The 18793-nt window shown below is 34.2% G+C and overlaps 2 protein-coding genes, 1 non-coding gene and 1 pseudogene across 3 annotated transcripts; 1 reads left to right on the top strand and 3 right to left on the bottom strand.

Annotated features, from left to right (window-relative positions):
* The first annotated feature begins 2361 nt into the window (after positions 1-2361).
* On the top strand, positions 2362-5066 carry LOC114756158 (dnaJ homolog subfamily C member 2-like; annotated as a pseudogene).
* Positions 5067-6169: 1103 nt separating this feature from the next.
* On the bottom strand, positions 6170-9457 carry LOC114756144 (cleavage and polyadenylation specificity factor subunit 3-I-like). Its single transcript, XM_028945062.1, is given in 4 exon segments — positions 6170-6896; positions 6899-7970; positions 8402-8585; positions 9393-9457. Coding segments are annotated over 4 exon segments (1887 nt in total). The 3' UTR covers positions 6170-6330.
* Positions 9458-10115: 658 nt separating this feature from the next.
* On the bottom strand, positions 10116-10189 carry TRNAR-UCG (transfer RNA arginine (anticodon UCG)). The gene has a single exon. It is a non-coding gene; the product is annotated as a tRNA-Arg (tRNA).
* A 4890-nt stretch (positions 10190-15079) lies between these two features.
* LOC114756145 (phospholipase D delta-like) lies at positions 15080-18721 on the bottom strand. Its single transcript, XM_028945063.1, has 6 exons — positions 18712-18721; positions 17806-17954; positions 17339-17393; positions 16602-16726; positions 15676-15872; positions 15080-15350 (listed from the first exon to the last, which is right to left on the bottom strand). Exons 1-6 carry the CDS (start codon positions 18719-18721, stop codon positions 15080-15082), a joined length of 807 nt encoding a protein of 268 aa, XP_028800896.1.
* Between the last annotated feature and the right edge of the window lie 72 nt (positions 18722-18793).

The raw sequence follows: 18793 nt of genomic DNA on the forward strand, positions 1-18793 counted from the left end.
TCTATTAAAATTTTATTATGATAATATCACCGAACACTTAGATCAACTAGTTATGGGGTCATTCTAGCTTAACCAAGATCAGCAGGTTCGATCCGCTTAGGAATGCAACAGTGTGGAGTGGTAGGCAAGCCATTCGTTAGGGGATCCTTCACAGGTGCCGCTCTGTATTAGTCTGGACCTATTGAAAAGCCTAAAAGATGGTATTGGCCTAGGATACCGGAGGAGCTCTACTCAAAAAAAAATTTATTATGATATTAAATAAAAAGTATGTATAAATAAATTCAAACATTTAAAAACTTAACCTTAATAGTTTAGAATTGCAATAAATAAATGAATAAATTTAAAATATTAAAATTCATCTAAATAGTTTACAATTTTTTTTTGTATTTTTTTTAACTTTTTGTTCACTATGAATTTGAATAGTTCATATCAAATTTTAAATATTTAAATTTATTTTTAGATATTTCTATAATTTAATATTATAATAGTATTTTTGAAATACTGAATCCAACTATTGAATGTTATCAAATGTTAGAAATAATGTGGAAATAATAAGTGGGAAAAATACTCTCTTATAATTGTATTGATTATTGAGTTTTTTTAGCCAGGGTATTGATTATTGATTATTTATTGAAACAATCGCGTAGTTATTAATTTTCTAGGTCTTTCCTTTCTTTTACATCATTATTAGTCTTTTAATTTTATATAATGTTTCAATTTAGTTTTTTAATTTAAAAATTATATTTTTAGTTTTTTAACTTTAAAAATATTTAACAAAAAATGATGATATTAATATATAAAATTTTGATAAAATAATATTAAATACTAACATACTCCTTCCGGCTCAAAATATAAGCTAAACTTTGTTGGAGGGATTTGGTTTTTTTATAGGATAACATTCACTCTTATCTAAGCATTTAACAAGTTTTTTTTTTTTTCAATTTTATCCCGAATATATTATTTTTCCTTTTTGATTCATTTATTGCATATTTTATTTTTTTATTAATAAGGGCATATTTGAAAAAAAAAAAAGTACATGCCTTGCATATTTATTGTTTTAAACTGATTTTAACTAATTTCTTGATAAACATAAATAGGTAAAGTTTAACTTATATTTTGAATTGGAGGGCATATTAAATTTAATTTTCAAAATAGTCATGATTATTATTAAAAAACTATTTAGAGCTAACAATTTTAGATTTAATGAACTAAAAATATACTCCATTTTTCACAATTAAAGAACTAAATTAAAATTTTATATAAAATTAAAAGAGTAAATATATATTTGTAATATTTTCTTTTATAGTTGCCTGGTAACAAAGGAAAATAAAAAATGTAGGGAGCAGCCAAGAAATCACCCTTTGAGATGGGCGGCATATAATAGGGCAGTTCACTGTGCTTCCTATGTATGAAAGCCGAAACCCAAAAACCTACGGCTGCTCTCACAAATTGTGGAACGCAACGTAACCATACAGACCCTTCAAAGTTCGCTTCTTTGCTGGCATGGTCACTTGCTTCGTTCGTTCTTTTTCTCTTTGCGCCTCCTCGATTTTTTTTCTGTAAGTTTTCTTTGTAGTTGTTTTCTTCATCGTATCCGATCATGGGTTCGATTTGATTTTCGTCTCATTCATGACCTGCCTTTATTTTCTCATGGTCTGTGTGGGATTTATCTCCCCTTTTTGTTTCTGATTTTATGGTTCACGGGCCAGGTGTTACTATACTTTTTCACTGTGTATTGCGCTCGAAGAACATTATTAGTTTGCGATAGTGGAGTCTAGCTTCCTAGGTTATGGCATGTTGTTTTGGGGATGAGCTGCAAATACCCGAGGTTGAAATTTTTATCTGTTATGAGTGTATACTTGATTTGATTACAGGTTGGTACAGAAAAGAAAGTTAGGAATGAATGCTTGGGGTTTTGCCCATATGACTTGCGATTGTCTCAATGAGTTGGTCAATTTATTATCTCTGTTGAGAAGGTCCTGACACTATTCAAATTTTGGTCATAACTGGTCCTTATGTCCAAGAAACTGACTTTAAAGAATCTAGGTACTTCAAGTGTAATGCACATCTCCTGCATGGATTTTATGTGAATTGACAGCTTCATTTTAACTGCTGTTCGATGAAGTAAAGAAGTACTTTTGTCACTCTGTTTGCATGCGTTGGTGTATTTTATTTTTGTGATGTGTCGCTGTGTGCATGAACTTTTTTCCTGGCAAAAGAGATGCAATGCCCAAATGCCATCATGCCATGCGTTTTATGTGATATTTTAAAGCAGTGGCTCAGTTCTTTTGCCCAGAAAAGTAGAAAACGAGAGTTTCTTGTATGCTACAAAGATTGAGCTATGATTGTCCAAACCATGTGGAGCTCTAGTGTAATTAGCTCTTGGGCTTGAATGCTGGTAGATATAATAAAATCCCTTGGAAGTTTCGCATTTCTAGTATCCAGTTGAACTGTCCTGCTCTGTTGCTTCAGTTCAGTGTCTTTTGTATGTGTTTATGCTTGACTGGTAGATCCATTATCTATTCCTATTATGTGATGATTTTTGTTCATTTGTATGATCTAATAATTTCAGGGTGGTATTAAATGCTCTAAATAAAATTTCACTAAAGTGCAGGTTCCAGTTGTTGGAGTAAATCTTTAAAGTGAGATATTGAATCGAAGTGGACCTGTTTCTTCATACTGAACAGTAATCTAGTTCATATTTCCTGGTTCTTTGGGCCATCATTATGGCTGTACACTCAAAGCTCAGGCTTATTGGTTATTCACAAGATATTGTAGATGGGCAGCCAATTTTTGTTTCCTCGAATTGTACTCCTGTCAAGGCTTGGAGATTTGAACCTGCGGGTCATGCCTTCCATTCTGCTGCGCTCAAACTACTTGGTGTTGAGGAAGAAAATTCAGATGCTGATGATAAAAAAGTGGTTGATGATAATGAACAGAATTATTTTCCATCATCAGATTCTTACAGCAGCAAGAGTAAAAAGAAATCTGGTTCTGGAGACAAGCAACAAGATCACTATGCGTTGTTGGGTTTGACTCATCTGAGATACCTTGCTACAGAGGATCAAATACGCAAAAGCTATCGTGAAACTGCTTTGAGGTATCATCCTGACAAACAGGCAGCTCTGCTTCTTGCTGAGGAGACTGAAGCTGCAAAGTTGGCGAAGAAGGATGAGATAGAAAGTCATTTTAAGGCAATCCAGGAAGCATATGAAGTTTTGATTGATCCTGTGAAGAGAAGAATCTATGATTCAACAGATGAATTTGATGATGAGATTCCTACTGACTGTGCCCCACAAGACTTCTTCAAAGTGTTCGGTCCTGCATTTATGAGGAATGGAAGGTGGTCAGTTAATCAGCCTGTTCCATCTTTAGGTGATAACAACACTCCATTAAAAGATGTCGATAACTTCTATAATTTCTGGTACACCTTTAAAAGCTGGAGAGAGTTTCCTCATGCTGATGAATTTGATCTTGAGCAAGCTGAATCTCGAGACCACAGGAGGTGGATGGAAAGGCAGAATGCAAAATTGTCAGAAAAAGCGAGAAAGGAAGAATCTGCAAGGATTCGTGCTCTAGTTGATAATGCTCATAAGAGGGACCCTAGAATACTGAAGAGGAAGGAAGAGGAAAAGCTGAGAAGCAAAGAAAAAAGGAGGCTAAGTTACTTGCAAAGAGGTTGCAGGAAGAAGAAGCTGCCAGAATTGCAGAAGAGGAGAAGAGACAAAAGGAGGAGGAAGAGAAACGAGCTGCAGAAGCTGCTTCACAACAGAAGAAGTTGAAGGAGAAAGAGAAAAAGCTCTTGCGGAAAGAGCGTGCTCGTCTTCGAACACTTTCAGGACCTATTGTGTCACAAAATGTACTTGGTATATCTGAGGATGATGTAGAAAGTCTTTGTATGTCACTTGATACTGAGCAGCTGAGGTGTTTGTGTGAGAAAATGGGTGGCCTACAGATGTTAGAACAAGCAAAAGTTCTCATAGATGCACGAGATTGCCAAAAAGATGGAGAAAATAAGAAAAAAGAAGAATCAAGTGATCGACAGAATGGTTCTGTTAAGGCTAATGGTAATGCCTCACCAGGAAACTTGGAGAAGAAGGAAAAACCCTGGAGTAAAGAAGAGATTGATCTGTTAAGAAAGGCAATGGTAAAATATCCCAAAGGAACTTCACGAAGGTGGGAGGTTATTTCAGAGTACCTTGGTACTGGACGGTCCGTGGAAGAAATTATGAAGGCAACAAAAAACAGTTCTCCTCCAGAAGCCTGATTCTTCCAAATCCTTTGATGCATTTCTCGAGAAAAGGAAACCTGCACAATCAATTGCATCTCCACTGACCACTAGAGCAGAATTGGAAGGGGAATCAACTCCAGCAATCTCCCAAAGTAATTCTTCCTCGACAACAAATAACTCTGAAGACTCCAGCAGCAAATTGCCGACAACCAAGTCTCTCCTGGTTCTGCCACTGCAAATGGAGTATCCTCTAGTTCAGACCAAGATGTCTGGTCAGCCGTACAGGAGAGAGCATTGGTCCAGGCTTTGAAAGCCTTCCCAAAGGAAACTCCCCAGAGATGGGAAAGGGTTGCAACAGCTGTCCCTGGAAAGACCATGAATCAGTGCAAGAAAAAATTTGCAATGATGAAGGAAACTTCAGAAACAAGAAAAGTGCAGCTTGATGAGATAGAGATGGTAAACTGATTCAAAGTTCCTACGGATTAAGTGCCATTTTTTGGCTCTCATTTGGGGGATTTTGCCATGCCGCAGTTTAGATCCCAAAGCTAATATTTTGAAGAGAAAGAGAACCCCCCCCCCCCCAAAAAAAAAAACAATATAGGTTAGTTTCAAATTCTTATTCAGTATCCTTAATTATGCTTCAATTTGAGGGGTAGGTAATGTTCTACGGTCTTATTGGATACTGTCTTTACACCATGGGTGGAATACATTTTGTATTTGATTCTTAAGAGAGTGAACATCCGATTATAAGATCAGACAGCATTTGCCAGCCAACCAGCCATATCTTCTGTAGACGGAGTTGACACATCTTTTATAGATCGATTTTATTAGATGAGTTTTGATGTATTTTGCACTGTCTGCAATTAATATCAGACAGCAGATTCCTTTTTTCTGGTTTGAAAGCGATTGAAGCTAAGGACATCCTGATTCCTCATCTCTTTCACCATTGAGTTGAATCTATATTATTTTGCCTGAGAAGTTGATGAATACTGAGTTATGTCAGATTTTGTGTAAATATGCGGGAAAACTTATATTTGCGCAAAGTTTTAATTTATGACTCGTTATTGCTGTCAACTTGTCTAGCGGATGAAGTTGCTACTTGTGTTCAGTGTCACAGCTGGGTTAAATTCCAGCTGCTAGTGGAAGTTCTGGTAGTTGATGACGACTGTAAGAAATTAAAATAAGAGTCATATACAGTTGAAAAATAAAATAAAATTTTCTAGTCATGAATAGTAACACACTACCTGTCCTTACCCTTGCATGTTTTATAACAGCATTTTATTTGAAGTTTTAATTTTTTTCACAAAATATTCCTGACTAACTTTAAAATTTTTAAACGATTAGTCAAAATTTTCTAACTAATGACTTTTATTGAGGGTAATTTTGAGATTGTGTTAATTTTTTAATTAATGTAAATTAATAAATTAGAGCACATCAAAAGAATCAGATGTAGAAAATAAGATTTAGTAAATGAGAGGTATGTCTTATATTTTAATGAAATAACGGATTATGTGAACTAACATACCTTAAATTTTTTAATCTGTTTTGTGGTTGGGTATAGGGTAGTAATGATATGACATTCTAAATGTACAAGAATTTCTTCTCATTGTATATACAAGTCATGCAAATTATATTGTAATTCGACTTAAAACTAAATTTTATATATGAAAATTATGATTTAATAAATTAATTATGCACCGCCATTTTGTTATATGAGAAGGTTTAAATCCTTCCGAGTTTTATTTCATTCACCTGGATGACTTCAGTTAATAAAACATTTCGATACGTCCCAACTAATGAAGGAATAAGAGGTGATAAGAAATTAGGCTACGTTTATTTAAGAGGCCAAGACATGCAGAAGTTTCAACAGTTAATCAGGTTTTTGGATTCCTTTCATTTCTTCCTAACATTTGTTAAGAAATCAAAAAAGAGACTCAATTATAGAGCTAAGCGAAATCATTTAAACCCATGGAACTCAATTGAGTGATGAACCTCGCATTGTATCTATATCTCTAAAATTGACATCAAATGAAGAGTTTAAAACATAAAGGATCCGAGTAACATTTGCGAGAAAAGAAGGAAATCGAGGGGCCAAAAAACTATGGCACAGAAAGAGGAATTTGCTTGACAGAACTTTTTATCCGCTCGAATGCTGTTCTTACTCTTTCCTTGAGGCCTTCATTTTCACTTTCAATTTCCCCGCTTAATTTATCAAGCTTGGCAACATTACCATCAACGTTAATTACTACCTTCCCATCCTCTCCAACCTTAACATCTCCGAAGAGTGAAACAAGGAGTGCATGCATGACCTTCTCTGCCTTCTTTTCATTCTCTTCCTCGATCTGAGAAGCCTCTGATTCATCCATTATTTTTGGCACCTCACGGTTGATGTTTAAAACCAGAGCCACAATTGAGTCTGATACCAAGTCACTAATGGGATCTGATGTCCAATGCAAGGAGATGTGCTTCTCAGACTCATGCTTCACTGTCACCCGACCATGGACTTGCAACGTTGGTACTCCTGATTCTTCGTCTACTGAAGACTCTACGCTCTCATATATCTGTTTGAGCCGATGCTTTATGACATTAAAGGCACTAGAATAGGGGATGGTTATTCTCTGCATGATGTTTGCTGTTGATAGCTGCGAGAAGACATGGAGGTCATCGGTGCCATTATCTGATATGTAAAGCCTTTCTTTACAAGCAAACCACTGACGGTTTCACCAGCTTCCGGGGTTTTTTCAGCCAGTTTTCCAATGGCTTTTGCCATTTTCTGCGAATTGAAATGCATTTCAACAGATTGACAATTCTTTGGAGTAAGGACTTTGGTGTTTCTATCAGCAAATTGAGTGAGGAGCTTCTGTCTGAGCCTTCCCATCTCGTTAGCCTCTCCATGAACAAGAATTATGTTGGGAGGGTTGAGCTCTTCCAAGAATGCACTCGTTTGAGCAGAGTCAGCGTGAGCAGAAAAGGATATGTAGTGCACCTGCATGTTGAGGGGTGCAGCAAGCCCATTCATGAGAGTAACCTCTTTTGGTTCACTAATGATGGTTTTTGCAAGAGTACCTTCAACCACATAACCAGGTAAAATGCATGAATTTTTCTTATCAGAGCACCACTTGTCAAATAATTGTCGTGATAACCCACTCTGAAGCCCACCAGGACTTGCCATCACTACTGATGGTCCAACATCTTTGAAAACATCTATGCTACTTAATGCTGATATGTGCTTGAAAGAGAAGGGGTTTGACTTTGCATTCTTGATCCTATCATTCATGGAAAGGGTGTATGTCTCATAAACAGTCAAACACTTTTTCGCAAGGGGAGAAGCATAATAGATGGGTATATTCTGGAGTTCAGGATGGTTGGCCCAATATTCATCAAGAATCAGGAGAAGCTCCTGAGCACGACCAAGGGCAAATACAGGAATCAGGACACGACCCCCTTGAGAAACTGTTGAGTGGATGATATCAGTAAAGCGTTTTTCTCTTGTGTGTCGAGGTTGATGGTGCTGCACACCATAGGTGGATTCAATGATGCATACATCAGGTGAGAACTGGGGGGTCTCAGCAGCACGAAGATGCCGGTCTTCCTCACGGGAATAATCCCCAGTGTAGAGCACTCGAACACCAGCAATGTCAACCATGAACATAGCAGCACCAAGGACATGGCCTGCAGTGTAACACCAGAACCGAATGCCATTGACTTCTACTGTTTGATGGAAATCAATAACCTGAAGTTAGTAAGTGCTGTTAGTAGATATAGAGATTTAGAAGGTCCATCTATTGCAGCACGGGTATTTCAGCCTCATCAGAGATCCCAAATAAAGAGAGAAGATCAACCTGGATTTGGAAGACTACTAATATTTGAATCATACAGTGCATCTTATTCATACAGTGGATAAATACTTCTACTGATATATTTCTGTGTGATTTATGTAACTGATTTGACAAACTTAATCTCAAGTTGAGGATATCATCCACATAACATTACCGATGACCAAGAGTTATTAATTTACATATAAGCCAGAGAGAACACTTTCTTAACACTTCGGCAATCTAGAAGTTGTGCATATAATATAAAATTTTCTGAAAATAACCAATGCAAGTTTCAGATTTTACAAGCCTAGGGTATGATGAAACCTAAATGCCCAAAAACAAGGAAACAAACCTCAAATTTATCCATGGATCGGTTGATGTCCTGTTCATCAAATAACATATCTTCAACAGAAACCTTGCTCACTTTTACGTAATCTGATAGCAACAGCTTGTAGATAGCCTTTGTTGCATAGGTCATGAATACCCGACCTCTGAATGTCGTCTGGGGATATTCTCTTTCAGATGTACTTCCACCACTAAATTGTTAAAAAAATAACTTATTATAGTTGATTGAAAAGAGCATCATACCTTTGTAAGAAGTAAGAGTAAGGGAGGATGCAGCATGGTCCAAGTGAAAGCTGCAGAAAAAAAAACATCAAATTGCAACATGCATCAAATAACACCAAAATAAATATAAACAAGGGACATGTACCGTTTCAAAAGAAACCATAAAACATATCTCTTTCCTTTCTTCAATACCAAAAAGATAAAAAAATTGCCAAGAAAACAAGCATCGTTGTAATCATGTAAGTCTGCCAATGTGGAATGCAATATTATGACTGAGAAAAATGCACACAAAATAGAGACCAATTGCCTTCATGAAACCTGATAATAAAGAAATGAGAACCCACTTGTAGAAGAAATAGAGCAAGAAAGAAGCACACAGATCATAGATATTCTATAGTGATAGAAAGAAATACCAGGACTCTGCATGTTTAGTCATGTTAAGGTCCTAAGGATCAAAACATAATAGAAAGAGTTGATGAAGTCCGTTAAGCTGAAAATTCATGCTTTAGCAAAATATCTTCAGCTCCCCTCCCAGAAATCAATAAACAAATGAAAAGTAACTTAGAAGAAAAATGGAAAGGTTTTATACTAGAATGTTATCACCAAATTGAAATTTTAAAAAAATTGCACTTGACCGTGCAGCCATTGAATCGAATTACCAATAACCGACACAAATTTGTATGTGTTACCGCAATGAACCGAAAATTGAATTCACAATTTGAAACTTAATAAGGGAACGAGTCAGACTAAGCCATAGTATAAAAGAAGAAACATACTGAGTAATGAGAAGTACATCCACCGTGGAAGGGTCAATCTCATCGAAGTATGGCAAAGCAGCCATACCTGAATAACCAGGGTGTATTCCACAATCGAACTGAAATGAGACAGCGAAAAAGTGAACATGCGTGAACTTGGAAAAGAATACGAACAGCGACTGTGTAACAAGCTATAAAGTTAATACCAGTATGTATTTTTGCCTTTATAGGACATGAAGACACAAGAACGACCCCACTTCATTTCCAGCTCCAAGGGGGGTCACAATTAGACGATCCTCCTCTCTATTGTTCACAGATGAGTCGCGTCTCTTGAGGGAGGGTGGTTGGCCTGTTGAACCCATTCCCACACTGAAATCAAAGTGAACAAAAGAAAATTAGAGAAGATGAGCGAGTAATTTATTGGTTTATTGATCTGAATAATGTACAAATATATGTTAAATGCACAACGACAGGTAGGAACTAACTCGGGCATCCCCTAGTTATCCAACTTACAGTTAAAAAAAAACTATGTTGTTCCTTTTATTACCTCTGTAAAACACCTCAATTGAATGATTGAGAAACTCAAGTGAGGAGAAAACCTTCGGGTTCGAAAAATTTTTGCCGGTTGAACTTTGAGAGGGTTTCCGGAGAGTGAGGAGGTCGAACTGGAGCTAAAACCCTAGTTTTGAAGCAAAAGATGGAGCGAAAGAAGATTGGGAAAAAAGTAAAAAATAAGATCACGTTCGACCACAGTGGGAGTCGAACCCACGACCTTCTGATCCGAAGTCAGACGCGCTAATCCACTGCGCTATGCGGTCGGATGTCAAGTGACGCAAATAAATTATTACTATACTATTCTACATCATCCTCTTTTTCATTAAATGGTATTTAGAACTAAAATTAGCATACGTCTTCTCTCATTAAAATTTTTTCCCTCTTGATCTCTATTCTCACTTCCTCTTACCACTTGCGTTGGCCTTAAGTGATCTTTAATTTTATTTTGGAACATAAATATAAATGCACACTACAGATGTCTTTACATAAAAAAAAGTATAGAAAAATTTGGAATGTCGCAATTCCCTAATTAACATACAAAACCAAAACAAAAAACAAAAGACAAAATATTATGCATATCTCTCGTAATGAGACCAGCAAAATAGGAAGCCTATAATTAGGTAGCAAAGCACAAATTGGGGCGAAAAGGAGGAACAATGGTTGCAAATTAAATAATAGAACTGCAAATTGTAGAGTAATAGTGGCGAACTATACTTATAACCAGACTAGCCAATCCAAGAGTTGTTGGAAAAGCAGAACATTATGTAGGGTCTAAAGTTTATTGAACATCAAGAAGATTCACAACTGAAATTTTTCACAATGTTTTTCAAGCCGCATTTGGTCCAGAGCCAAATAGATAGACCAAATCAATTCATGTTGGCGGAATCCAAAGGCAAATATGGAGAATGAAAAGCAAAAAAAATGAAAATAAAAATCAGAATAACATAACATGCAAAGTTCTTGGTCTGTAATTGCTGTAATATTGGTTTGGAAGTGAAACTAAAATGTTCAAATCACATATTACCAAGCCAACATTCGTTCCATCCACAATTGCTATGCAGCAACAAATTATATGTTTAGCCATTAATGTAATGTATCGTCCAAAATGGTAATCCTTGTTCTATCATAAATCACAAATTATATTGGTAATCTTAAAGTTGCACCAAAAAGTACTAAATCGATATTCAAATTTCAAGAAGACAAAGACTGGCAAGAGTGGGCTTGCAAGATTGCCTAGAAACATCAATATCTATTACTCTTCTGGTCCTTAATATAAAACTCATTTAACTAATTTGATTATATTAAAAAAGTTAGATAAGTTAGTTAATTATAAGAAAAGTGACATATTTTTCTAAAACACCATAATCATCTTCTTAATACTACTATCTCCCTCTTCTACATAATTATGGTTGAGAGAGTATCCATTGGGATATAATTAGAGAAAACTGATAAATATGAGAAATTGGTCTCATATTTAGAATCAAAATCAATTCAAAAATTAGATCTTATATAAGGATCGGAGGAGTATATTATTATTGGTAGTTCGTTTTGTAATTTATTTAGTTCAATAAGTTGAAATGAAGTCAAGGACTCGCAAGTTGTGCAGCAAAAAAATATACATGTATCATTATGCCTTGATTATGCATTCCTCTACTAGAAATCTCTTAGTTACTCTTTCGATTCTAAAATAAAACTCATTTTATAATGTAATTATTATATTATAAAATAAGTCTTTCCGGATGTTATTGCTGCAATTGCAAGTGTTTGTTCAAAAGACTTTTGGACTTCTCTAAGGTAAAATTTTAATATCCTCATTTGGGCCCTTTTCAATAGGGTGTAAGATTGCTTAAAAAGCCTTCGGACTTGTTCAAAATTTTAGAATCTCAGGAGACTTTATTGAAATTAAATGATAGTCTTATAACTTTAGCGTCATTTTCATTTCAAAATATCTATGGAAAGAGACAATAGGAAGATTGCAACCTAAAAACAAATATACTATGTATATAGTTTTAAAAACTTAGTTTATATTTGTTCCCAATGTGTCAGCTCATAGAAACAATTTTTTGAAAGGTTTTGAATGCTTAGTAGTTTCACTAATACAATAAAAGATTTTATGATATAACAAACTTTTTAACTTGTTTTGGGTTAAAAAATATTTTTTAACTGACCTTTTTGATATTTTTAACCAATATACAAGTATAAATTTCATGATAAATATCACTAAACCCTAGGGGTGAGCAACAAACCCATTACCCGCTAGCCCCGCCCATAACCCATGAAATTTTTGCCCATTAAACCCGCCCACCCAATTAGCCCAAATAAGAGATTATAAACGGGCGGGCTTAAATGGGCGGGTAGCCATTAAACGGGTTGGGCTATGGGCAAGGTATTGGGCTGCCCATACCCGCCGTTTAAGTTTTAATTTTTTTTAAAATATTTTTATTCTTCATTTAATTGATGATTATTGTCTCATTCATCTTTTATCAAACTTTCATGCTTGTCTAAGCTTTTATTTATCCTTTAGGTGAAAGTTGGAACTTTTAAAGTTTATGAAATTATGATTGGTGACTACTTTTATGATTTTATCAGACTTTGATGTTTGCAAATCTAAGTGAGGTTATGTGATTGAATATGATTGATGTTATTTCATATTTGATTTGCTATTTGGCATGCAAAATTTATTGACAGCTTCATAAGGTTATATATAAAAAATAACTATACTGAAAAAAAATTTGAAAAAATAAATGGGTTACCCCGTAACCCGGTTAGCCCAAACGGGCTGCCCCGTAACCCATTTAATACGGGTTAAATGGGCTACTACCGGGTTACGGGTTAACTCATGCCTATTTATGAATAAATGGACGGGCTATGGGCTAACCTTCGGGTTAGCCCACCCCGCCCATTGCTCAGTGTCTAACCCAACTCTTAATAACAATAACTTGTTAAAAATATTTTTTTCAACTAGGCTTCCAATAATTTTCAAGTCCAATAATAATTTTTTTAATTAAATTGTGTTTTCTATAGTATAGAATAATTCTAAGAAGAGCAAGCCAGTTGAAATAATTTTCAGCTTGCATACAAAAAAAAAAAGAAAAGAAAAAAGGTCATAGTAAGCCACATGAAATCTATTTCCATTCCAAATGGTTGTTTGAAATTACTCTTCCCTTACTTAATGTAGGACTTAATTTAAAAGTAAAGTTGGTCCTATATAAAGGACTTATTTATATGTTTATCAATTTTTTAAATTAATTCTATTGATATTCTCTTAATAATAATGAATTGTAGAAGAAGGAGGAAGGAAATTAAAAAAATGATTGGGGTGTTTAAAAAGAACAATCATATTAACTAATTTAACTAATATCTTTAATCTAGTCAAATTAATTAATTAGGTTTTATATTTAGAATCGGATAAGTATTCAAGTGTGCTTTTAGGTTGCTTTTCAGGTTGTCTACTAATAATTTCTGTGTCTAATTACAAGTGTCATATTTCTATTTGCAGGTGATTAAAAATATTAATTTTAAAAAAATAATGATAAATTGAAAGAAAAATTTACACTAGTTGCGTCGATTTTCTCTGTTTTTTTTTTTGATTAGGAAAAAAAATGTTGTTACAGAATAAATAAAGTCTGTTACAAAAAGTGTGTGTGTGTGTATTCACTGATATTCAGTGGGAAAGACCAAATAATTCTCTTAGAAAACAAGCGGGTTTAGAGTTGGACAATTTTTTTTTAATAAATGGCTACTAAAAGCAAACCTTAGACTGGAAATCTATTGGATTTAATGGAAAATATCATATAATCCACTTAAAAATTATTTTTTTAGACTAGGACACAATATTTTTATAAATTAAAATGATGAGTACTAAAAACACAGACTGGAAACATCTTAAAATTCACTTGAAAAAAAGTTGAACCAATTGAAAATTTAGTTGTTTTAAACCATTCAATTATTGATATTGATTGAATTAATAACTATTTGGAAAATACATAAATGTAATGGCTAACATGATTTGTTTCACATATGGTAATTACTGAAAACAATAAGATGTATAGGGTCAGTATGTGAAAAAAAAATTACACCTAGATCCATTTGGTACGAAAAAAATTGATCAGAGAGAGGAAAATTTTTTAATAAGTTTAATCTTAAAAAAATTAAAAAGTGATGTTAAAAGCTCTCAAGTAATTTTTATTATTGTTTATCTTACATCTTTTTATTAAAATTTTAAAACCCCCCACTTTCTAATTTTTTTAAAATCAAGCTCATTAAAACTTTTCTTCCCTTCCCTTTCCTTTCATTTTCTCATACCAAACGGACCATATAGTATCAATCACTCAAAAGTCAATTAGAAAGTTTGCCCCCAAAAAAATTCATTTACAATAGGAACCCATCAAATATTAAATTATAAATATAACAGCACTTACATGGGAAGAAAAAAAAGAAGAAGAAGAAAAGTCATTCTACAAAGAGCACAAAAAAATGTCTTTTACATCCTTTAACAAATCTAACATTTATTGTATAAACTTGCACGAAACAACCTGCATTTTGTGATTTGAATGGAATCATTTCACACCAAGAAATTTATAAATTCACAATTATCTTTTACAAATTTACAAATAAACCTTCCACAATATTCAACACAAAATTTTTTTTTTGGGACAGGGATATTTATGAGAAAAAAATCATTCTTTAAAATTCCTAATTATTTTAACTTTAATTTCATCCTTCCCAAAAAAAAAAAAAAGGAATGTGAACAGAAACAAATGTGTTCACCATTATTACCCTTTTTTGGAGCTGCAAAACAACTTAGTACTATCATGCCTGATCTTCCGAGAAAATGAGATCCGTATGACTAGAACTCCCTAGTTTGATAGACAGAATGAAATAGAATTTAAAAAGGTAATTTGAGTCTTGACAATGATATATGCATTGTATCCCTACTTTAAAAAAAAATAGTAGTAAAAACAACTAGAATTTTTTAGGCAATAATTACAAAAAAATATAAACAGATGTTAACAAAAAGGAGAAGGAATGAGAATTCCATCCACTAACACCAACCAAATGGTAAAGGAATTTGTTCCTCAAAATATTATTTTTATTTGTCTCTCACCTGGCAATTTTCTTTCCAGTCGAAGTGTGACAGCTGAATTATGTGGTTAGCGTATCAGGAAGAGAGTTGTGTGATCCAAGAATTTACCACCAACATCAGGGAAGTTTTCCCAATCTTTCAAGGCACTGACTCTTCCATCATTGCCAACCTGAACTGGATACAGCATTAGGTGTCCCCTCATCTGCTTCTCTTTCTCAGATACATATGTGTTCCAGTTGCTCTGGGCAATTTCATTCACACGTCGAACACATTCGAGGCTGTCTGGTTCCTTGAAAGTATCCTCAAGACCACCAAGGTGCTCAGCCCAGAGTGACATTCTGTAACCATACACCTACACAAACCAAAATCATTGTTGATCTCTCAATAACTACAAGGGGGAAAAAAAAAAGAAGATAAAAATGAATCATGCTGACTCATCTACTGTGTTAACATACACAAAATTTGTTGTAAAGGTGGTGTTTCGTGAGGGAACAAATAAAAAACTTCGTTAACATTATGAATATTTGAATCATTAGGAATAAAAAGATGAAATTGTATAATCTGAACATATCTTCTACCAAAGAATTCAAAGATATGGTTATGACTTCTAGCAATGTTTTCTACACGAGGGTATCGTACAAAAGTGAATATGGAACTTCTAACCTGACCGTGTGGATGAGAATTTTTTCTTGCCCATGTATATTGAGGCTGATAGGCACCCATAGCAATTTCTGTGTCCCTTGAACCGTCCAAGGATCTTTGGTTAATATTTGCAGATCCAGGATTACAAATTGATCATCAACTATCATTCCTTTGGCATGAACATAAATCATAAAACGTCTATATTTGTAAACCGATGCCTGAATGAGGAAACAGGGAAAAAAAAACACACAAATATGAGCCATTTTGGTGTAGCCAATCTGACACAAACATTGACACTATAACGTAGGTGTCAGGGTCTGAAAAGGGTAGAATCAGAAGGAAAGACAATAAAAGGTACTCCTCCGGTCCTTATTATAAGATCCAATTTAACTTTTTATTTGGTCCTAATTATAAGACCCAATCCATTTTTTCTCTTATATTTATGCATTTTTTTCCAACATAATCCTTCTAATAATGATAGTTTTAGCCAATATACTTAATTAGCAAGGATATTTTAGAAATGATAACACTTATTTATTATAAATAACCAATTTAACTTACTTCCTTAATCTCCTCAAATAAGTCAATTGGGTCTTATAATTAGGACCGGAGGAGTATAACATTACACCCTATTTCGTCCACCTATTTTCCCTCTAATATTTAGAGATTAAATAATTCAATCAAGTAATAAATTCATAAAATAGAGATCCATAATTAGATAATTGTGAGCTAGCAATCATGATTACCTCCATCTTTTATTTACATACTTTTCTTCAATCACTTTTAAACAGACACATATATAAAAACTATCAAGACAAGTCAATCCAGAAGACTCGGCCTGACTAACCCACCAATTTCTGGGTTAAGTTGACTTGGAAATTCTATTTAATATGATCTTATCTGGCCTGACCAAAACAATTCAAACGAACTTTAATTTGCAACATTACTTTGCAAGTTCTATGTTCCTGGATCTTTAGGCCCCTGCATTCATCTAAATATTGATGGCTGAGCACCATGCTCAATCCAACAGAATAACTAATATCCAAGTACCTAACAAAGAACATCTCAGATCCTGACCAAAGCACTTAAACTTATCATACAAAAACATATTTCATCATTGTAGTTATACATTATAAGTTAGAAGGTTGTCCCTTATATCTATAATTTCCAAACCTTTTCATCCTTCTACATTACACTCCTAATGCAAATTTGAAAACTAAATGAAAATCAAACCAGAAATAGCATAACTCTGACACCAGGGTTAAATGCTGTCTTCTATGTTCCCTTAATTTGCAATGTTTTTTATGCCTTTTCCCCATGTCTCAGTGTTTAATAACAAAAGCAAAGCCTGCACGAAATGACATCACAAGCTGCCTTCTTTCAAAGGATCGAATTCCAAGCCAATGAAAAGTTCACATAAATTTCTATATACAAACCCACCAAGTTTTCTGAAGGAAAGAACACAGCAATGAATAACTGTTTGCTATTTGTGCCTATTTTATCATGAAAGCTGTGGTTTTCACAACTGCATGCAACACATTTAGCTAATAAAGTGTAGTTTGGCATAATACAGAGCACGGTCAGCTGTTTGCATAGATATCGAACTTTCAGTGGATTGAGCTTCACGCTTTCCAAGGCAATAAAAGTTGAGATAATCTCGAGGGGTGATATTGATCAGATAGACCTTTTCTTTTAAGGGCATCCGCAACAATGCCGTACATCATAGACATTGTCTGTCCCTGCAACCATTCAAATGTGAGCTCGTTATTCCCCAACCACTTGTAGAGGGAAAGAAGAGAACGTGCATGATCATCTCGGGGAGGAATTTTTTAATCAGCCTAAAAAGAAAACCTAAAATTTGCATAATTTCTACTCAATTTCGTATTTCGAGTATCTTAGTGATAATTGATAAATATTTAACTCCAGACTATGTTAACAGAAAATGGAACTTGTAAATCCACTTTCAGGTACAGGATGAGATCATATTCTCACCCATCACCAAAATGGATGATCATCAGCGGTTAATAATAAGTTCAAGAAGAAAAAATAGTCAGCCTATGATGATTATCTGACTTAAGCGACTAAAAGCAACAAACATTGCCAAGTTTCAAAGTTCAGAGAATGGAAAAAGAGACTTAAAAATGACCTGACCTGCCAGAATAAGATTTCCTGCACAGCATTACTAGTTGGAGGCCCCTCCGGAAACATTGGTATGACAACATAGACGGAAAACCGTTCATTTTCATTGATCTTGTTTGCAATTTTCAGAGCTAACTCCATTGGAACCATGTTATCAGCACCTGTTAAGGAAAACAATTATCAGAAAGACACTATCACACAAATGTTCTGGTAAATATTGGATTAACTTTAGGCGAGAAGTTAAAACTGAAAGTAATCACTAATTTAGACCATTAATTGGTGATCTAACAGTAATTAGTTACTCCACCCAACTCTAAGAAAATCACTCCTCTCAATTATCAGGCCCCTCATATATACACCCAAAATAACGTCAATGCTAATTCATGTTCTTTGCGCAAAATTACTTTCATCGTATAACCCCTAAAAAAATTTTAAAAATAATCCACAAAATTATGTGTTTTTCAAATGCAAATTTACATATTGAAACCATAATAATGACGATATAAAAGGACAAAAACTTTGAAATTTTCTTTTTTAAAAACAGAGAATTATGTTGGAATACCTTCAAAATGAAGTGACGCGTCTTTTGAAAGGTCATGTCCTATCTTTTTTCCTCATACATTAGTGAATTTATGTGAAGAGTTGCGTATGGAGTTATAATACTAAGAGTACAAAGGTTATACCTATTTGGTTTCTAAAAGCACCTGTGAAAGGTTATAACTAAAGGTGTGGTAAGCACCACTTGCTGATTAAAAAAAATCCTACATATTAAAAGGAGTGACTCTTCATGGATAAGTTATTTTAAATAACATTTGGTTATTAAAGATATATTGGTTTATAAACCGACATATGATTATAACTTTTAACTGAAGAGATATGTTGTGTCTTTCAAAGCGTCACTTCAAAGTCTATGTATACCCCTCACCATCACTCCCTTAGTCCATTTGCACATTACACATGACAAACACAATATCAAACATATTGCCTTTGTCTTTGAGTG

Source organism: Neltuma alba, unplaced genomic scaffold (assembly GCF_004799145.2).
Source record: "Neltuma alba isolate B1F8T4 unplaced genomic scaffold, ASM479914v2 tig00010374_pilon, whole genome shotgun sequence".
Taxonomy (NCBI): domain Eukaryota; kingdom Viridiplantae; phylum Streptophyta; class Magnoliopsida; order Fabales; family Fabaceae; genus Neltuma; species Neltuma alba.